Source organism: Pristis pectinata, chromosome 14, assembly GCF_009764475.1.
Source record: "Pristis pectinata isolate sPriPec2 chromosome 14, sPriPec2.1.pri, whole genome shotgun sequence".
Taxonomy (NCBI): domain Eukaryota; kingdom Metazoa; phylum Chordata; class Chondrichthyes; order Rhinopristiformes; family Pristidae; genus Pristis; species Pristis pectinata.
This window is the reverse complement of record NC_067418.1, coordinates 31,738,223-31,760,198: the sequence shown is the minus strand read 5'-3', so window position 1 is coordinate 31,760,198 and position 21,976 is coordinate 31,738,223. Positions and strand designations below refer to the sequence as shown.

Below are 21,976 nucleotides of genomic sequence, written 5' to 3'. Positions count from 1 at the left end.
TTTGTGACCATTCAGAAATCTAATGTGGAGGGGAAGAAGCTGTTCCTGAATCGTTCAGTGTGGGTCTTCAGGCTCCTGTACCACCTCTCCAATGGTAGTAACAAGAACAGGGCAGGTTCAGGATGGTGAGGGTCTGTAGTAATGTTTGCAGCTGCCTTGAGGCACCACCTCTTGAACGTGCCCTTGATGGTGGGAAGGGTTGTGCCTATGATGGAGCATTGAAACCTCCATACCAGGCTGTAATGCAACCAGTCAGAATGCTCTTCACTGCACAACTATAGAAATTTGCAAGAGTCTTTGGTGACATCGCATATCTTCTCAAACTCCTAACGAAGTAGAGGCATTGGTGTGCCACCTTCATAATAATATCAGTGTGTTGGGCCCAGGATAGATCCTCTGAGACGTTGACACCCAAGAACTTGAGGCTGCTCACCCTTTCCACCACTAACCCCCTCAATAAGGACTGGTGTACGCTCTCCCGACTTCCCCTTCCTGAAGTCCACAATCAATTCCTTGGTCTTGGTGTCATGTTAAGGGTGACTGTCTTGGAGTAAAAATGTACCTTTCTATTTATTCCACTCCATTATATTAAATCCTTGATCTACTATTGCAAAATGGGGTTAGCATTAATTTGAGGTGGCAACTCTATTTTATTTGTGTTCAGTTCAAGCCTTTATGTATGCGCAGCCATAAGGAAGATAGAAATATTGCAACACATTGAAATGCAACAAATCTGCGGTGGTACAGGATTTTGCTGAAATGGTTATTAGCAAATTGTACTTGCTAATTAACTATTATTCAGTAAAGCATGAAGGATTGGATTTATTTTAGGAGGTATAGTAGGTGTAGACTGCTTGTAGCTTTGCAATTTATCTAGTCCAGAATTGTACTCCATTTGTGTTATCAGCCTGTGCACATACTTATTTTCCAGATGTGATGATTATTATTCAGCTGCTTTTACTGGAGGGTGGGGATGGAAAGAGTCCGGTGTGCATATTTATATCCATCTATTTTGAGAGTTCGTGCATTACGTCCATGACTACGTATCAAGAAATACAGCTAAAGAGATTTTCATCCACAAACTGAGCTGAGTTTTAATCCATCTTGCGTGACGAATGTCACCTGTACTTGCAATGACATTCCATTTACTCAATTTTAATTTGCAGTGGGTTACTTTGCTCATAAAACCTGCTAAGAAATACTTGGGAGTAAAATATTGTATCACTCGGGATTTGATTTCCTTGAAATTGATCTAGCTATGAATTTCCATCAGTTCGAGATGGGAACTTTGTGTTTAAATGTTGTCACTTGAGGAAATGGTGCTATCTCAATGTTATGAAGGAAGCACACTATAACATTGAAGGTTCATTTATTCTTTGGGCACTTGCCCATTTATTTTCTTCACAAATTTCAATGTTCTTTCATCTCTCTCCAAAGCATTTTGTTTTCTTTGTAATCGCAGCCCTTTATGGTACAAAAAAATTTCCTGTTGCTGTTTAAACTTGTACTTCTTTTTAAAAAATCCACACGTCAGCTGTTTGAAAGGCTGTGTATTTGGAAATTATTTTGCATGGAGAATGGAAGCAATGTCATTTGGTGAAAATAAAAAGCATTTGGTTGCAAAAGTATATTAAATGCAAACCTAGTTTATGCAGTGCAAATATAACAGTAGGCCAGGACTTGTTAAATACGTGATAGGAAGAGGATTTGTTGGGTGGGTTCCAGTAATTATCAATCAACTGAATCTGGTTTCGGTCTGAATTTACATGATATGGGTTGTGGGATGGAGAAAAGAGTGGTCTCCTGATAAGGCTTCAAATGAAAAATTCTTTTTTAAACTTGGAATCTTTCTGTAACCAAATAGTCAAGGCAAATGCTTGTTTTTCACATTTTCTAATCGGGGGTTTGCTGAGAACAGTGCTCTCTTTTCACTTAGCATTTGGATGCAGGATGCGCGGTCTGGCAGCTCCATTATGGTGGTTTAGTGGAGCACTGAGATAACATAAATACTGACACCAGGTCTTTGGATTGTTTTTGCTGAAGAAAAACAGAAAAATGCAATAGATCAAGGAACCAAGTGCCTCTAGTGGGAGAGTAGAAACCCATAGAGAAGTACAGGAGTGGGAAGAGAAACCATTTGTGGGTAATTCTTTAACTACACACTTGGGTGAGTGATTATGGAACCAGCCACCTGGATGACCATTGAAGGTGGCTTGGGAAATCGACCATTTCAAGTGTAGTCAGAGAAAAGGCATAATTGTGGTATTGTTATGGGTGCAAACAAGAGTAGAGGAACTTGCACTGCTGTAGGAAACAATGAAAGTGGAATGAAAGGATGAATGGTTTCGGGGATAGCTTTTTGATGACTGGGCTAATGGCAGCGTTGAAGTTGTAAGGGTACCAGAGTTGAGAGAAGATTTAATTGTACCAGCATCATAACAGGTAACATTGATGGTAGGAAGGGAAGTTAGATGATTGGTTTAAGCAGAATGGGGTCAAGAGTAGGAGGTGGGACTTACGGACTAAGCTTGCCTTGGAGAGCATAATGAAATTGGCAGGACAATAATAGAAATGTGCAAATTTGATGCTTGGCTTTGAGGGAACCTTAAAATTTGGCCATGTGCACAAGGGGACCAGAGAGGAGTTGCAAAGATGTGTGATATGCTGGTTTTAAAGTTTGTCTCAAAAGATTTTGAAGTGATTTGTTGGAGCAGAAGAGATGGGGATGTGTTTAAGATGGTTTGCATTAGAAGAAGAAGTTGGGTGTATCTAGTCTAAACTGCTGTTTTCTACCCTCTTTCTCTACCCCCCCCCCCCCCCCTTTTCTGAACAAGAATTTCCCTTTTGATCAAGGGATAAAGGTGAAGGTCATACCAGCCATCTTACTGATCCAGTTAAATTTGTTGCAATAAGTTGCAGAGTAACATTGGCTTGTATAATTTTAATATTGATATTGTTAATATAGCATTGTTAACATTTGTGTTTTTGCTTTCAGATGGAGCATCCAATTGAGACACAACAGAGGAATACTTCAGACTTATAACTAAGGCAAGGAAGTTTAAGTTGAAAACCAGGCTGTCAATCAAATGTGTATACAAACAGACCATATGTATATGCTAAGTTTAATGTCTTTGTTTTTCCACTTTTAGGGTTATTGTATCTCTTTTTACAAAGAGCTGTAACATTTTCTATAAGAAACAGCATTTTGTTATCCTTCTGTGAGAACACGTGAGATGGTAGAGTGAGGGATATTCCATTCCAACAATTATATGTAGTGAGGGAATATAACTGTCCCACAACTAACCTATGTCTATGATCTGCCTGTTCTGTTCTGAATCTATCCCAATGAGCATAGTGTAGTGCCACACATCACAATGTAGAATGTCCAGCTGTAATCTTCACTTCTACCAATACTGTCATGGGCAGTTTGTTGTATACATATGCATATATTTAAATATGTATGTGACAATTAATTGTATGTGTGACATGAGCATGCATTAGTTGTTAATTTGCAATAAAGGAGTTAGTGCGTGTTCTGAAGAGCTTCATGTCTCCTAGAGTTATTTATAGCAGTTCTCATTTTATCAACTTGTGTATCAGCACAACTTCTCAACATTCAGCAGTTGGTTGTGAGGAGAACTGCAAACAAATGCTGCACAGCTGGACCTCAATGTTCCCAACTTGACAGCGAGCAGAACTTGCTGATGCATTTAAAGAAAACAGCTGGAATGGCACCGTGAGTCAGTAAACATGTGTTTTGGGCAGCTGTAGTCTGTTCTACTGTGAGAAAATTGAGTACTGATAACCAATGCAGTGTAGAGAAGTCTTGAATACAACATTGCCATTGCTTAGGTGAGAACTGCGCACAGGGAGTGTACAATCAAGCATGCAATTCTCTCAGTGTACATATTTGGAAATTCAAGACTTGTGGGAAGGGCAGAAGCATGATGTACTGCCCTAAGGGAATGTAAGAAGGCTATTTTAGTAACTGAGATGGACCCTGGCTCTGAGACCTATCATGCTTGCTAATCTTGTAACCCTGTGGAAAGCCAAAAATCTTACCTTTTGCAGAAAGGCTGCTGAAATTGGAGGATTATTTCAGTCCAGTCATTTCAAATAGCAGAGAGCACAAGGAATCAATGACCAAAAGAGACCATCAGCAACTATTTTGTCACATTAAAGGACTGAAGGCATTGCAACTTTGGTGAATTCTTCAACTAAGATTTTGTGTGGCCTAATTGAATCAATTTGGTCCAAGTTGTTAAGCAGGAAGAGATTTGCATTTAACCTGAAACAAAGGATGGGAACAAAGGGCAGCACAGTAGTGTAGCGGTTAGTGCGACGCTATTACAGCGCCAGTGATCGGGGTTCGATTCCCGTCACTGTCTATAAGGAGTTTGTACGTTCTCCCATGTCTGCGTGGGTTTCCTCCGGGTGCTCCAGTTTCCTCCCACATTGCAAAGACATACGGGTAGGTTAATTTGGGTTTAAAATGGGTGGCGCGGACTCATTGGGCCAGAAGGGCCTGTTACCACGCTGTATTTAAAATTTAAATTTAAAAAGTTTAATCAGTAGAAATATAGATTAACGTTATAGCACCATTATGGGTGGAGGCAGCTACAGCAAGTCCAGAGAACAGTTGGTCACAAGACCCAGCAATTTTTGAAGATCTTTGGGCAAAAGAATTCCACAGTGCCTTAAAGCTTACCTATAGTGGACTGACGGTTATTAGACAAGCATTGACTAAGGAAACTAATAATCAATTGGACTGAGGTGTTTGATGTCCATGTGCATACTCAAATTGCATTTGGTGATGTTGTTTAAATATGGAGGTAGCTTCAAAATTTCGTATACTGGCATTACGACATGCAAGACACTCATCCATGGCAAGCCCATGTACTGTAACATAGCTGTGTCTACTTGTCAAGTGGAAGTAGTATTGAACAAGCTGGAGAAGAATGGAGGTAAGGTAAGGTGGGGGGAAAAAAAACTAAGTTTGGCAACCCCAAATGTGGTAGTATCATATTTGACAGTAGATAAGACAGTAGGTTATTTGGCAACTCTAAAGTGATCCAGAACTTGGCAATTGATGAGCATTAATTCTTAATAGTTTAAGAACTTTATGTAAGATTGGCTGCAACCCGGTTCTTCGAATTGGGTTTGTTGCATAAATATGCCCAATATTGCCTTGCTATAAGAATGCGCAAGGTCTGTACTCTCTCTGTCCAAAACTGCCGCACGAAATCAAATCTTCAATTTCACAATGGTTATGATCCTGCAAAGCAAAGCAATTGCCTATCCAACCAAAACAACACTTGTTACCACTACTAATGAAGAAGATGATCTTCACATTTTTGAAGCATTTCTTAAATGACTGCATCGCCTGAATGTGAACCAAAATGAACGTTCCTTTGTTCAAACAGAAGTTGCCTATTTAGTAATGAAATTGCAAGCTAGAGGTCTACAGTCTGTCAAAGCCATTGTAAAGTCAAAGAGATCAGAAAATGTGACAGCTTAGCCATTTTAATTTTGGCATGATTTGTATATTAGTCATAATCCTTTGCAGATTCGGTGGTGATGCTTCCACCAGCTGCTCAAGAATGAAGATCAACATGGTATGATCTCATGGCATGCTTGTGGGAGTGGTGTTAGACAATAAACTATCCAATATTTGAATGCCTCATGAGATTCGGTGGTTTCAAGTGTACTTCATTTCCAGCCAAATATTCTGTGCATATCCTCAAGCAATGAAAAGTGAATTTCCAAGCTTCAAATATAATCGTAAATTATTTATTTAGCTTGCATTCTGTTTAAGTATCAGACACCATCATGTTCCACTTTAGGATTCACACTAGCAGAGCTGTTAATGATTAGATTTCCAATGTACTTGAGTTTAATATAGTCTGGTATGGAGGAGAGAGTGGAGAGTCTTTCTGGAAGGACTTGAAGAACTTTTTGGAAGGACTGGAAGAAAGGGCTAAAAAAAAATCAAGTCAGAGCATAGAGACCAGCTCACTAGTAATGCAGGTGGGATATTGCTGACAGAGTACAAGTCTGTGATCTGAGGATTTATTTGCTACAAAATGGAGGAAGTGTTTGTATCAACCAAACAATTGCAGCAAAAGACATAACAGTAGGTAATGGAGAAAGATGCAACGACAAAGTTATTCCAGAAGTGAGGAGGACTTGCAAGTCAACAGTGAGTTGAGTTTGGATGTTACACAGGAGTAAGTTGAGAGCCAACTACAAAGTTAGGGACCCAACTGCCTCAAAGAAGATCTCGAGGAAACCTGTTTGGGTAGGGAGAGGGAGAGGAAGGGGGGGTATACTTTTCAAAGGAATACAATTACATTTTTTAATGTAAATGAATCACTTGCATATGACAATGCATTTGTATACTAGATGTAAGAAAGTTACCTATGAGTTTGCAATAACAGTGTTGGCACATTCTGCAGAGCTCAGTATCTCACTAGAATAGTTTACAGCAGCTGTCCTTGGGCTGGACTGTGCTTGATCTAATCTGCTGTCTGCAGTCTACCCCTGCTAATCCCACAGCTCAACTTGCCTGCTGTGCCACCCAATGACTGAGCCTCGCTGATGGCCTCCACTCTACACTCCTTCTGAGGAGTATTGATCATGTCTCAGGTGGTGGAACCTAAAGCCCCTTCCCCCCAGTATTACTCTGAACTTTGAGCGATCAGTGCCGTCAAGAACTCCTTTCACTGTCTTAAATCTCTGGGGATTAAATTAGTTATTGAAAACTTGGTTAATTTATCTTTATTTCACCGTACAGTTTAACTAAAACACTTTGCTCAATTAATGAATGTCAGTGACATACCCCTTCTTCCCCCCCCCCCCCCCCCCCCCATTTGTACATAAAGCATTATGGCAGAGCAGGAGATGAGACAAGCCAGGAGCCATACTTCCACAATGCAGTGGGCAAACACATTAACAGCAGTGTGCAGGCCCACAAAAAAGCGCAACACAGCCCACTAGTTTTACTATTGCAGTATCAGCATCATCAAACCTACTTCACACAGTTGTTTCTATTGCAGATAATTTGCCCATCCAGGGTTTGCCCCTCTCCCTAATTATTGCTGGATCACTCAGTTATAGTCACTAATAGTGCTGAATTGTATCCTCGCACACCTCATTTCTTCAAAGTAGCATGTCATTGAGTAGGTTGGCAATGGAAGATGATAGTTGGTACCACTTTGTATGACAATTAATGTTCCATTTGGTTTTTCAGTTACTTGTTGTATCTTCCTGTTGACTTTCACAGTGTTTGACCTTAAAGTATGAGGGAATATAATAGGAGTAATGGACAAAGTTTCCCATATCACATGCTTGCACGCAATCAACTTGTCAGGAAAAAGATTTTTAAAATGAATTTGGTCTGTCTTTGAATTTTTATTGCTTTAAATCTATATAAATACATGATTTTTAAACAAAAATGATGATTTACTTCTGAGATGTAGATATCTCAAGTTTGTTTAAAGTGGACCTAGTTGCTGGTAAAGGGCTGTGGGAAGTTAGCTGTGTTGCTTGCTGTTAACAAGGCTACTAAATCAGGCAGTTTGCCAATGTTGTTCTTAACCCTGATACTCTGCTACAGGCCTAATAGACATCTGAAAACGAGTATTTTATCCTGTTTATACTGGAAAAAATAAAATCAGGCCACAGAGTTGAAAAATAAGATATCTTGGTCACATTTACATCGAAACACACAGTGAAATGCATCTTTTGTGTAGAGAGTTCTGGGGGCAGCCCACAAGTGTCGCCATGCTTCCGGTGCCAACATAGCACACCCACAACTTTCTAACCTGTACATCTTTGGAATGTGGGAGGAAACCAGAGCACTTGGAGGAATCCCATGCAGGCGTGGGGAGAACGTACAAAATCCTTACAGACAGCAGCGGGAATTGAACCCGGGTCGCTGGTGCTGTAATAGCTTTACGCTAACCACTACACTACCGCCTAAGACAGTAGCAACGGTACTTCATGCCGGCCGCTGCCAGGGCAACAGCCAGTTATCCCAGGCCAACCAGCGAGTCGTGGTGCTAGGGTATCATTCTGTTTAGGCAGGATTCTGACTTAGGTGTTCAGTCATAATCCTGCAATGGTAGCTTCGCACCATTGGCTTCTCAGCCAAGCACATACACCAAATGTCCAAACCTGCAGTTCCTCTTGTACTAAGCAGGATTACTATTTGTAACAACACATCACCAGTAGGGTAAAACTAACCTGTCTCATGGCGCAAGATTTCTCTGGATGAAATCTAACCAATTTGCATGCAAGCTATTCTTAAAATGATAACCCTTACTGTATGATAAAGAACTGCATGGGTGGATCACATTCCTAATTATTTGCTTTGTAACTTTCTTTTAGGACTTTGACCTCTGACTCCCTGAGGATTTCCTATCTGAGCTTTTGGATCTTTGAATGGAAATCTATAGTAGTTGACACAATGGCCCAGATATCCAGCAGAAATGGGTTCAAGCAGTCTACCTCTTCAACAGTGGGCCACTCTGGGAAGCGAGCTGTTGGCAAAGAGGAAGCCCTGCAAATGGAGGCGGAGGCCTTGGCGAAGTTGCAGAAGGATAGACTTCAGAGCCTAAAGGAAGAACATCCAGTCAAGTCTGCCAGCAGTGCTTGCTCAAAGTCACCAAACACCAAGCAGGAGTATGATCTCATTCACTTTCCAGAGGCAGAAAACTCAAAAAAACAAGCTGCCACACTGTCTGATCAGGATATCATGAAACTAACTTCAGCTGAACTAGAAAAATTGCTGTTGGACAAAAGCTTTGGCCCTAAAAATATAACCCGACCACACACGTTACCAAATACTCCTCTTGTGAGCCCGTCGTTCTCTAGCCAATTTTACAACCGGGCACCTTTCTCTGGGAGTCAGTGGACAGGTGGGTTACAGAGGCCTGTAGTCCAAACAACTGGTTACCATGCAACATCTGTGACATTCCCTAAACCACCTGATCTATTTCAGAATGGCTTTTGTCCTGGACAGTCTTCATACCGTCCTTCAGAATCTATGTACGTTGGCCTTCATGCAAAGCCGTACATGTCCTTCCCACTCCAGCCTGCTACACCTGTACACCCTGCAGGTGCTCTCCCTGTTTATTCACCAGTCACGCCTGAGCTTGCAAAATTATATGATAAAATAGCCAGCACATCAGAATACCTGAAAAACAGCAAATCGAACAATGATTTGGAATCTACCAGCACGATGATTCCTAAGCTGCCAGATTGTGAAAACTTGAACGATGTTAGCAAATTTGATTGGCTGGATCTTGACCCACTCAGCAAAGCAAAGATTGAAAACGTAGAGCCCTTACAAAATGCAGCAGAGGCTGAGCAAAAGGTAGACACGGGTGCTGCAGCTGGGGATCCTTGGGAGCAAGTGTTGCAAAAGCAGACTTCATCAGAAAGCTTCCAGCCCAGTGCTAAGATTGAAGAGACATTATTTAAGCAGCCAACTGGAAAATCACAATCTGGACCTTCAGTTACACGTAGTTTGTCCCTTAACTTGCGGTCTACAAGTTCGCAGTTTTCCCACAGAGTGCAAGAACCAAACACCAAAACATTACAGGTATAATTTTTTTTCTATGATATTTCTAAGAATTACCCTATTCTTTTACCTCCTTTCTGTCTGTCAACTGATAATCCAGGGAACAGTCAGACTTGCCTACTCCTGCCTCCAGCAATAACCTCCACCACACCCCTCCTCCCATGTTTGGAAATATTTGTGAATGCTACAAGATAACAGGTTCAACATAGGCTGGCAGATTTACAAACAATTTCTTTTAAAAGCTTTCTCATGTTTATTTCCCACTTTACTTGCAATATATGAGGCCATTTAGCCCATCAAGTCTATGTCAGCTTTCAGTGCAATCCATCAATCCCACTTCCCCACTAATTTCCGTGTAACCTATTTTCTCTCCTGCTCATTGCCACCCACCTTCACTCAGAATAACGCGGTGGCCAATCATCCTGTCAGCCAGCACATCTTTGGGATGTGGAAGGAAAACTGAGCACTCAGGGAGGTAACCCAAGAAGTCACAGGGAGAATGTGCAGACTTCCCACAGGAAGCACCAGACGTCAGGATCAAACCTTGGTTGTTCTGTAGCACCAGCACTAACTGCTGTGCCTCTGTGCCATCCATTCTTGTGTACTGCAATCTTACGCTTTTACTCAGCTCAGACTGCATCTCCTCTCATTTTAAGCTATGCGGACTGCATTCCCTGTAATCTTACTCGGTGCAGACTGCGATTCCCTCCCCATTTAATCAGAGGGATTATATCCTGCCAATGAGAGAAGATACTTTCATTTATAATGCAACCCTCATGACTACAGAATGTCTGGAAAGTGTTTATAAGTAATGAAGTACAACCATTGTTGTAAAGTAGGAAATGGTTCTATATTATAATTCAGCATCCAGTTGAAACTGTATTACTTCTAATTGGAGACCTGAATTATTTGCATTTATTCTTCTTAAACCTAGCGGGGAGTGGTTATTTTAAATTTGCTATGGTTGCAGCATTTTACGTGCTCTTGTCTTTAGTGTGACTGTTTTGTATCAATGCTTTGTTTTTCATAGTTGAAATATTTAATGAACCCCAAAGAGGTTTAAAATGCTGGCATGAAATTAGAGGAAAACTGTTTTGTTTCCATTTTCAAATGTAATTTTATTTCAAAGCTATCTTTTACCCTGCATGCAAGTAATCCATGCCCAGGAACAGCCACTTATTTGCAGTCATTTCTAAATAAAGCATTTGAATGGACTCCAAAAACACTACCAAAGTGACTTGGGGATCATTTTACATTGTGTACAAGATGTTTGGCTCTCAGTTACTTACTCTGAGATGGTATGGGCAAGAATATGTACAGGCAACCCCCGTGTTACGGGGAGTTGCGTTCCGAGAAAAATGATCCATATTGCTTCTAGAAAACAGTCCAGATCATAATTTTTCTGTAACACAAAGCAGTGTCATCTGTGTATGTGTAAAGAACACGAGATGAAGACAGAAATTTTGTTTATTAACTTTTTTACCACGCAAATTCTCTAAGAACAAATTTTAATCAGTATCTCAAAATTTTTGGGAAGTGATTTGTGAATTCTATTAGGGCAAATTTCCATTATCCGAAACAACCGTATCTAGGGGTAGGGGTGGGGGAGGGTAGAGGGAGGTGGGTGGGGTGGGGGTAGGGGGTGGTTGGGGGGGGTAGATGGGGTTAGGGGGTGGGTGGGTGGTGGGGGGGCCCACTGTCTCCTGTCCTTGGAAATAGCAGACTTTTCTATAACCACCTGTCCTACCTTTTAGCTATGAACACCAAACTCGTCAATTCGGTAGCATTTGGCAACTAGCTTTCCTACATTTCTATTCTATTATTCCGGTCTGTGCTACAGCTTGTGCAAGCCTCTTCTCCGTTCTCTGGTATAACTGAGAGGCCATGTGTGTTTTCAGAGTAGGCCATGCCAGCTTGTTAGGTGGTTTGGCCTAGTCTTTACAATCAGGCATGCATTAACAACAGGTCACTAGCCTGGAAGGGCTTACCTTGACTTGAGGAGGTCCATAGGGCACTTACTGTAAAGCTGTTTCCAGCTTTCTGGTACTGTGTATACAAGGGAAAAGTTTGACCAGGAAACTATTTTACACTATGGATGAGATTTGCATTGCATGATAGAACTATGGTTTGCGTGGGATGAAAGGTTATTATATATTCAAGTGTGACCTCTTGCTTTTTCTGATGTGATCCAAACAGAGTGAGAATTGAGAAACATTTCCAGCATTCCCTGACTAATAATGCAAACACTGCAGCCGGGGAAACATTCCTTTCAACAAATGGGAGGTCTTATTCAGCAAGCACATTTCCTGTTTTTGTAAAATAGCCTAGATTGAACTTCACATTGCTCAGGAAAAAATGAGGAAAAATGTTATAGTTATAAACATCTGAATTGTCTTTGCATTTGTCTTTTCCACAGTTGATTTAATGTGTCTAATTTGTCCTTATTAGCATTTTTAGCATTCTAGAACAGCAGGCAGATGTTTTATTATTCCCTCCTTTGGGTAATATGTGAGTGAATACCAGGAAAACAGTTCAATGAAGATGTTATTTCTTTGTGGTTTGGAATGTGAAGTATATTGTGAATTTCCCATAATGATTTAACACCATGAGGTGCCAGTTTTGAATTGCTTTCTTCTATGTATTTTGCGAACTATTGTTTTTTTTTTTGTTTTGGTTAACTGTTCATGTCAGAAAAGGAACTTTATCTGCTATTCCGTTTAGTAGACATTGCAAAGATAACTGAAATTTTGAGATTTACCCTGTTGTACTTCTAGCTCTTTAAAATAACATCTCGTCTATCTTCTGTTTTCCTTCTGAATGCATTTTGTCTGCGAGGTTGGATTCAAAGCCTTTTCCTTCACATTACCACCCAACAACATCTCTTCAATCTTCAATTTGGGAGTCTAAAGGGGACACATTGGAATATCACACTACTTTCATGCTAGGGAGAGTGCAAAATTGGTAATTATGGACACAATTTGGAGAATGTGTATGCAAAATCTCCATTTCACATCTCTCATAGCTGTGGCTTTGCATATTCTGGCTGGTTCAAATGATTTTAACTTGGGAAATTAAAATTCTGATCAATTGATGCAATATTTTACAAAGTCCCAGTTTGTTTACCTTTTGCATTCTGTTGAGTAATGGTTAACATGGTTAAACTTTCAAGCGGTGTACCTAAAGTTCAGATTTTTGTTATATGAAGATGGAATTGTTTGACAGCCAGGACCTTTATCAAATAAAAACATCCCTCCACTTATTATCTTAAAAAATTATTTCCAGATAAGTCTCAAACATATTTTGTAACTGGGGATGAAAGGAAACCTTGCTTGAAATGAGCAGCAGAGGAGAAAAGTCAGCATCTGGCAATGATCTTAAAAACACTTTACATGATCATTGTTGTACTTGAAAAGCAATAAGTAAATGTGTATTTAATTTAATCTACTTTTTTTTGTATTTATTGCATTATTGCAATATGGATATATCTGATGAAAGTGGTATCCATTGCCTGATCCTAATTATCCCCTGACCGAGTGGGTTCCTAGACCATTACAGAGGTCATTTAGGAATCCAACATGTCACTTATGGGTCAGGACCAAATATTAAATTGGTAAATTGGTTTATTATTGTCACATGTACCAAGATACAGTGAAAACTTTTGTTTTGCATGCCATTCATACAGATCATTTCATCATGTCAGTGCATCGAGGTAGTAAAAGGGAAAACAATAACAATGCAGAATAAAGTGCTACAGTTACAGAGGAATTGCAGTGCAGGCAGACAATAAGGTGCAAGGCTATAACTGGGTAGATTGTGAGGACAAGAGTCCATCTTATCGGACTAGGGGACTGTTCAGTAGTCTTACAACAGCAGGATAGAAGCTGTCCTTGAGATATGATGGCAGATTTTCCATAAAAGTTATCAGTGAACCATATAGGTTTTTGTCACTGTTAGTTTCATATTCACCATTACTGATACCACTTTACTCCAGATTTACTTACTTAAGTTGAAGTTCCCCCATCTGGAGGGGTGGGATTTGATCTCCAGTCATATTCCAGACCTCTAGGATACCAAGCCAAGTGCATGTTGAAGACTGGAGTATTCTCCTGCACCATGAATAACAGATAATTTTGACTTCCTTCTGTTTACTTAAACTTCCTTTTGAGGGACATATAGTCTCTGACTTGAGTAAGTTGACATAATTGATTTTTTTTTGTTGTTAATATTGCACATTTTCAATTACTGGTTTTCAGTCAAGAAAATGAAAACTTGCTTTCAAATAATTCAGTTTGGGCATTGGATATAAAACATTCCTGCTGAATCTTTGTAGTTTGACTGTTGTCTTGCATTTCCTTCCACAACCTCTACTGTCCCCCTAGAATTGGGCTGAAATTCAGTATAACGTTCCTCAAAGTCGATCCTTTAGTAAGAATAACTGGTCATGCAATTGTATAGAGGTTAGATGGACAGGTAAATGGAAATGTTTCCACTTGTTATTTGGTACATGCATTCTTTTTTCTTAAAAATAAAATGCTCTAAGTAAATCAAATCTCAGCTGGAGATCAGGTCAAAAAATAAACTGTTAGACGAACTCAGTGGGTCAAACAGCATCTGTGGAGGCAAAGGGTTGGGTTACATTTCAGGTGGGGATATCAGTTTATTCTACTGAAGTCTGGGCATAAAATTAAAATCCAGCCTGAGTGTGAGGACTTAGAATATCTTTCTCTGTCAGACCTGACCCAGAAGCATTTGCAAAATTGTGAGGAGTGAAAGATTTTGCTACTTTGTTCATTATCAATTCAATGTACATGCAAAGGACTACAGTACTAGTGCTAAACAAAATATCCTGATCTGGACAAGTTACTGTGCCAGATCAGCATTTTGAGGCCCAACCTAACCTGAGTGGAACCCAACTACTTCATTAAACCCAATTCATATACTCTTGTTCAGTTGGGCTTGGATTAGATAACCAGGCTACAAACCAAGCAATTGTCAGCCATGTATCCTCCTGCACTCCTTGTGCCCCTCTGTGCAACAACTTTTCCAGCCTTAGCCATCCATAATTAAGAAAGAAGACTGCTTTCCAATCTGTTCTCCCAGTGCAGCCTATTTGTGATTCCAGACCCATTCAATGTGCTTGACTCTTAACTGCCCCTTAAAATGGCCTTGCAGGTTTCTCATTTATCAAGTGGAGGTAATGGTTGCAGTGGTATTATCACTGGATTAATAATCTAGACACCCAGGGCAAAATCCTGAGGACCTGGGTTCAAATCCCACCACGGAAGGTGGTAATAAATCCAAAATCCTGGACCGTGAAAACCATTGTTGATTGTTGTCAGGACCCATCTGGTTCACTAATGTTCTGTCGGGAAGGAAAGCTGCCACCCTTACCTGGTCTGGCCGACACGTGACTCCAGAACCACTGCAATGTGGTTGACTCTTAACTGCCCTCTGAAATAGCCTAGCAAGCCATTCAGTTGTAATAAACCACTGTAATAAGAAAATGAAACTGAATGGATCAGCTGGAACTGACAACAGCAAAAAAAAAAATGCCCTGTCCTCCATGCCAACATCTGAGGGCTTGTACAAAATTCCTCCACAGATGCTGCCTGACTTGCTGAGTTCCTCCGGCAGTTTGTTTTTGCTCCAGATTCCAACATCTGCAGACTCTTGTATCTCCATACTCATGGAATCGTACCTTACAGTCAATGCCCCGGACACCACCATCTCCATTCCTGGGGGGTAAGTTGGAATCGCTCCACTGACGCACAGTAGCAGAGTTTGTACCATCTACAGGAATGCACTGCAAGACTCCTTGGACAGCACAAAGGATGATGATTGTAGTGGTTGGAGGTCAATGATCTCAGCCACAGGACATCTCTGCAGGAGTTACTCATGATAATATCCTAGGCCCAACCATCTTCAGCTGCTTCCTCAATGACCTTACGATTGAAGTAAGGTCAGAAGTAGGGATGTTTGCTGATTGCACAATGTTCAGTACCATTCACACCAACTCCGATAATGAAACGGTCCGTAACCAAATGCAGCGAGGCCAAGATCATATCCAGCTTGGGCTTGATGGGTGGCAAGTAACTTGTGTGCCCCACAAATGCCAGGCAAAGACTACATTGAACAAGAGAAAATCCAGCTGTCACCCCCGACATTCAATGGCTTTACCATTAATTAAATCTCCACTATCAATATCCTGGGGGTTACCTTTGACTAGAAACTGAACTGGAGTAGCCATGCACACAATGTGGTTACAAGACCAAGTCAGAGGCTAGAAATCCTGTGGCAAATAATTCACCTCCTAACTCACCAAAGCCTGTCCACCATCAACAAGGTTCAAATTGGGAGTGTGATGGAATACTGTCCACTTGCCTAAATGGGTGCAGCTTCAACATTCAAGAAATTGAACACCATACAGAACATCGTAGTTCGCTTGATAGGCACCCCAGCCAAAGCCATTCACTCACTCCACCGACACACAGTAGTGGCAGTTTGTACCATCTACAGGAATGCACTGCAAAGACTCCTGGAAACCCGTGACGTCTACCGGCTAACAGGACAAGGGTAGCAGAAGCATGGGAAACACCACCATCTGGAGTTGCCCTCCAAGCCACAACCACCCTGACTTGGAACTGTATCACCATTCCTTGACCCATCCATTGGGTCAAGAATCCTGTAACTGTCTCCCGAAGAGCATTGTGGGCATATTCACACCTTGAGAACTGCAGAGGTTCAAGAATGCAGCTCACTACCACCTAGGTCAGCTAGGGAAATGGCTGCTTTTATTGCCCCTGTTACTCTTAAAAAAGTGGGTCCCAAGCCATTTTTTTTCCCACATTCATTCAAGGGACATGAGCTTTGTAGGCTCAGCCTACAAAGTAGGGGGACAATAAGAGCAGCCATTTCCACATTGCCCAGAAAATTAAAGTTATTCTACCTGGTTTTTTTTGCCACTCCCTGTAGTAATTGTTTAGCATTGTGGAGGCAGATCTTCCTACTCCTTTCAAACCGGTTATTGATTTAATTTTTCCAGCAGTAATTTTTTCCATACTTTCTTTTCATAATGATTTTGCCACTAATCCGAACTTCCACATCCTGAACGTTGATATCACAGATGTGGTGCTGGTTGTAGCTTTTGTAGCAGAGAAGTGAAAAGCTTGGTTTGTTGGGTGGTTGAAAGGTATTTTGTGAATTTTAGTCATGAGGGTGCTTGAAGGATTTAGTATAATAGCCATATTGAATAGAATTTAAATAAGATTTACAAAATATCACTGCAATATAGTAAACACCATAGGGTGTGGATATTAATTCATGTTCTACATTTAACTAATTTTGATTGGATTTCTACTTCAATTTTGTCTGCCTTGCAAGTAAGGTTAAGGTTACACTTTGAAACTCTTTTGCAAAACCTTCATAAACGGTCTCAAGCTGAAACGTCGACGGTTTATTTCCCTCCATAGATGCTGCCTGACCTGCTGAGTTCTTCCAGCGTTTTGTGTGTGTTGTTTAAGGTTTTGAAGTGATTTAAGTGGTGGCAGAAGCAGGGTGGAGGCTGGGAGAGGAAAGTTCTTGTTCTTGCCATTTTACGCTTGTAAATTGCCATGCGTGCTCTGGAGAATATTTTGCAAATGTTAATTAAAGCAAATTGAGTATATTGGCCTGTCTTCATCACCTAAAGTTGCAGAGTCTCAATATACCTGTTACTGTCAGAATTACATTTGCAGTGCCTACATTTTTGTCCATGGTGCAGTGATGACAATTTTAAGAAATATTTATTTTTAAATATTTTTACTCCTAAGAAAAGTATAAAAGGATTGTACCTGAGAAGGTTATGGTGTAAGTATGTCAATATTTGACTGTAGAAGCTCCTACTGTATAATTTTATGATTTTAAAAACTGATGGGTTGATATTAAGAACAGCAAATTGTTTTGTTGCTTTTGTCCAATCTTGATTACAAAATATCAACCATTGTTTAATGTGTACCTAATGGCCCCATCCATGCACTTTGTTTGAGTCAGTTACATCCTGCTATCCACCATGCTAAATGTGCTAATGCAAACTTGATTTCAGTGTCAAACTCTGCTTTTATTACAGGATGAAAATGGGACCAATAATGATCTTTCAGGAGAAAAATATCTTGAACAAATCAGTTCACAAAATTGGGAAGTGTCAGCTTTTTGGCAAGAAGTTATTAAGTAAGGTTAACCAAACACTTTATTTGCTACTTATTTAATAGATGTGGTCACTTCACATCTGCATGAGAGTGTGTTCAGAAGTGAGAGACTTGGACCTTTCAGTGCTGCCCAGATCTGTCAATAGGTTATTAGTATTTCTAGTTAATTCCACGTGTTCCAAACTCCAGTGGAAGTTGAACTTGGATTGCAGAATATGAGATTGTAAAAAATGTCTATGTCAATTATACCAGAGCTGAAATAATGTTGTGAATAGCAATTTGACACCTCATGCCTGCTCCACCATTCAATAAGGTCATCGCTGATCATTTGCCTCACCACCCACTTTCCTGCAATAATCCCCAAATCCTTTGATTTCCTTAATATCTAAAAATCCATCCATCTCTGCCTTGAATATACTCAGCAACATGAATCTTGCACAGCTCTCTTGGGAAGAGAATTCCAAAGATTCACCACCATTCAAGTGAAGAAATTTAATTTTGCTTCTGTCCTGAATGGCCAATAATTTATCTTGATGACCCACAATTTTGGACAGCTCAGCGGAAGAATCATCCATGCTGCTATCCTTTGTTCCATGGGTAGGGAGAATGGACCAGTAGATGCACTTGCAGTGCAGTCTCCATTAGAGTCCTATAGAATTGGAGCAAGATGTCTCTTCTCTTATGCTCAAATCCTCTTGCAATCCAAGTCAGCATATCATTTGCCTTCCTAATTCTTGCTGTACCCACCTGTTAAATTCCAATGAGAAGGGAATTTTAGATGGGAATCTACATGGGATGTATTGGAGCCAGAGACATGTGCTTAGTGAAGAGATGCGGCTGTGGAAGGGAGTTTTTGAGAGCTTTCATCCTTCCTAATTTCCAGTTACTCATGTATGAGGATCCCCATATAAACACCACCTTTCAATCAATCACCATTTCTACCAACCTCACATTTTTCCACATTATGTTCCATTTACCATGTCCTTGCCAATTCACTTAACCTGTCTGTTTCCTTCTGAGGCCTTTCGGCATTCTCCTTGTAGCCCATCCAGCTTAGTGTCATCAGCAAATTTAGAGAGATTACTCGCAATACTCCATCCAAATCATTGATATAGATTGTGAACAGCTGGGCCACGGCATCAGTCCGTGCAGCATCCAAGCTGAAAATGGTTCATTTATTCTTGATCTACTTTCTGGATGTTAGCTGATCCTCAGTCTCTGCCAGTCTGTTACGCTTGATTAGTTAGCCTTTTTTTCGACTGCTAACTGAATCTTTAGAGTTATGAGATAAATAAGTTCGAGTAATAGAGTAATACAGCATGGAAACAGGCCCTTCAACCCAATTCGTCCATGCTGACCAAGTTGCTCATGTAAGCTAGTTCTGTTTGCCTGCATTTGGCCTATATCCCTCCTGAGCCTTTCCTATCCATGCACTTGTCCAAATGGCTTTTTAAATGTTGTTATTGTTCCTGCCTCAACCACTTCCTCTGGAAGGTCGTTCCATATATGCATCACCCACTGCGTGAAGAAGCTGCCCCTCAGGTTCTTTTTAAATCTTTCCCCTCTCACCTTAAACCTATGACCTGTAATTTTGATTCACTTTCCATGAGGCAAAAGACTGAGTATTCACCCTATCTATGCCCCTCATGATTTTATAAACCTCAATAAGGTAACCCCTCAGTTTCCTACATCCCAAGAATAAAGACCTAGCCTGCCCAATCTCTCCCTATAACTCAGGCCCTCTAGTCCTGGCAACAATCTCAAAAATCTTCTTTGCATTCTTTCAGTTTATTGAAGTCTTTACTATAACAGGGTAACCAAAACTGTACACAATACTTCAGGTGCAGCCTCACCAACATCTTGCACAACTGCAATATAATGTTCCAACTCTTATACTCAATACATTGACTGATGAAGGTCAGAATGCCAAATACTTTCTTCACCACCCTGTTTATCTGTGAAACTATTTTTGGGGAACTATATATTTGTACTCCTGGGTTCCTCTGTTCTACAACACTCCCCAGGGCCCCACTGTTTGCTGTGAAAGTCCTACCTGGTTTGACTTCCCTAAATGCAACACCTTTGACTTGTATGAATTGAATGCTATTTGTCGTTCCTTGGCCTATTTACCTAGCTGATCAAGATCCCCCTGTAATTTTTGATGACCACCTTCACTGTCTACGATGCTATCTATTTTAGTGTCATCAGTATTGTTGTTCATCAGCAGCAATGATGAACAACAAAAATCCCCAGCACCAATCCCTGTGACACACCACTAGTCACAGGCCTCTAGTCCAATTAACAACCTTCCACCATCACCCTCTGCTTCCTACCATCAGCCAGTAACGTATCCACTAAGCTAGCTCTATGCGATCTAACCTTCCAGACTAGCCTTCCGTGTGGGACCTTGTCAAAGGCCTTGCTAAAATCCCCATAAGACAACGTCCAACACCCTGCCCTCATAAATCCTCTTGGTTACCTCTTCAAAAAAAAAACTCTTAACAGATTAGTGAGACAGTTGAAATCACTTTTGCAATACTGCAAGACTTTGCAAATGTGACACTAAATTCTGAAATGGATATTAATAAACCTTTAAAAATGGCTTTTAGAACATTTGAAGAATCAGTAAATTGAATATATCTGGTGGGTGGAGTTAAATATAATGCCTTAGTGAGGTGTTGATACTGTAGTTAATCTTACTATCCAATTAAAAACTAAATTAACATTGGAAGCCACAACAAGAACAGCTATACAAAAAAAGAAGTTGTGCAATGCAAATTGATATCATGGGCATTTGAATCTAAATATTTGTCCTGAAGTTCAAATAACTTTTGCATTTAGGTTACGATCCAAATTTCCATTTACTAACCACTCCACCAATCCAGGTTATGTTTTGAGTCCTGTAATGCTTCACCGTGACATGAATGGAGAAAATGCAAGTGTGAAAGTCTCCATAGAAATTGAAGAATTTCAGCAGCCAGTCACATTCACCTGTGATGGTAAGCTATATCATTTACACTAAAGCATAGATTGTCCAAAGTGCTACAATACGAGATATGTATTGATTTTGTGCAGGTTCAAAAGGAATGTTTGCATAAATGCTGCTTACTCACCTGTGTTTGTTTCAAATTACAAACTGCCAAATACTAAATCTTAACCAAACACTCGGTTTTTGGCAATTGGATAATCAACACTACATTTTGAAATGAGAGATGTGATTAAATTTATAGGGGTATCATTCTGCATAATCCAAAAAATGTGGAAAATGAATTTATGAAGTTGAAAACTGCAAAAAACTAATGATAAATCTAAATGTTCTTTTATCAGCTATCTAAAAGCAGCCTCAAGTATCTAGACTATTTTGAGTTGGATGGCTGAGGAGTGACACTCAAAATAAATCATGGGTATTTACTTGTGCAAAATGAAACTTGCGAAAGAAATTTCACAGGGAACTAACAACCAGAAACAAATGACTGTATTTGCCTGATAATAATATAGCAGAAATCCTGTCTGAATCCTGAACTCTCTTTGCCAGTAACATAAATCCAAGTCAAATAACTTAAGTGTAACTGAAAATCATTGATTGAATCAATATGTTAGCTTATGCATGTTGTAAAATATATTTATAACATTGAGTAAAAAAGACCTAATTAAATGTATGCCTAACTTGTGTAGTTTGGTCATTATGTACAGCTAAACCACACAAAATGTCTCCGCAATTCTGTTTTTCTGTCACTAATCAGGATGGAATACACTACAAATCTGGTTGAAAGACGCATAATGTTTGCAAACTATTTTACTACTCTGGCATTACCACTCTACAATTAAGAGAGACAAAAAGTCCTTGCATGTGGAACATTTTTCAGAATCTCAAGGCATTAAGATATCCTTCATAGTCAGGGAAATATTTTTGAAGTGTAGTCACTGATGTAAGGTCATTTGATTTATTTTTGTAGTCCTGATTCGAAAGAACAAGTAACTCTGTTAATATAGGGAAATTATATTTTGCTGATTTAGAGCACATTTACTTTTGGCCTCCCTTCTTTCCATTCTTCATTTCTTTTGAAACTGCATGCTACTTGCAATTCTATAGAAGCAGAAGTGAAATCTCTTAAATTTGTATACCACCCTAAAATGGTGGTATATAAACTTGCCCTGAGATTTTGTTTAAATTAGTACTTTGAGATTATGTCTATCACTAGAGGCTACC

General features: G+C 40.0%; 1 protein-coding gene across 1 annotated transcript in view; it reads left to right on the top strand.

Annotated features, from left to right (window-relative positions):
* Positions 1–21,976, top strand: part of pik3c2a (phosphatidylinositol-4-phosphate 3-kinase, catalytic subunit type 2 alpha) — a 109,581-nt gene that overhangs the window by 24,837 nt on the left and 62,768 nt on the right. Inside the window, 4 exon segments of the mRNA XM_052029684.1 lie at positions 2,996–3,048; positions 8,389–9,604; positions 17,688–17,788; positions 20,608–20,765. Of these exon segments, the coding sequence (XP_051885644.1) occupies positions 8,468–9,604; positions 17,688–17,788; positions 20,608–20,765 (1,396 nt within the window). The 5' untranslated portion in view covers positions 2,996–3,048; positions 8,389–8,467.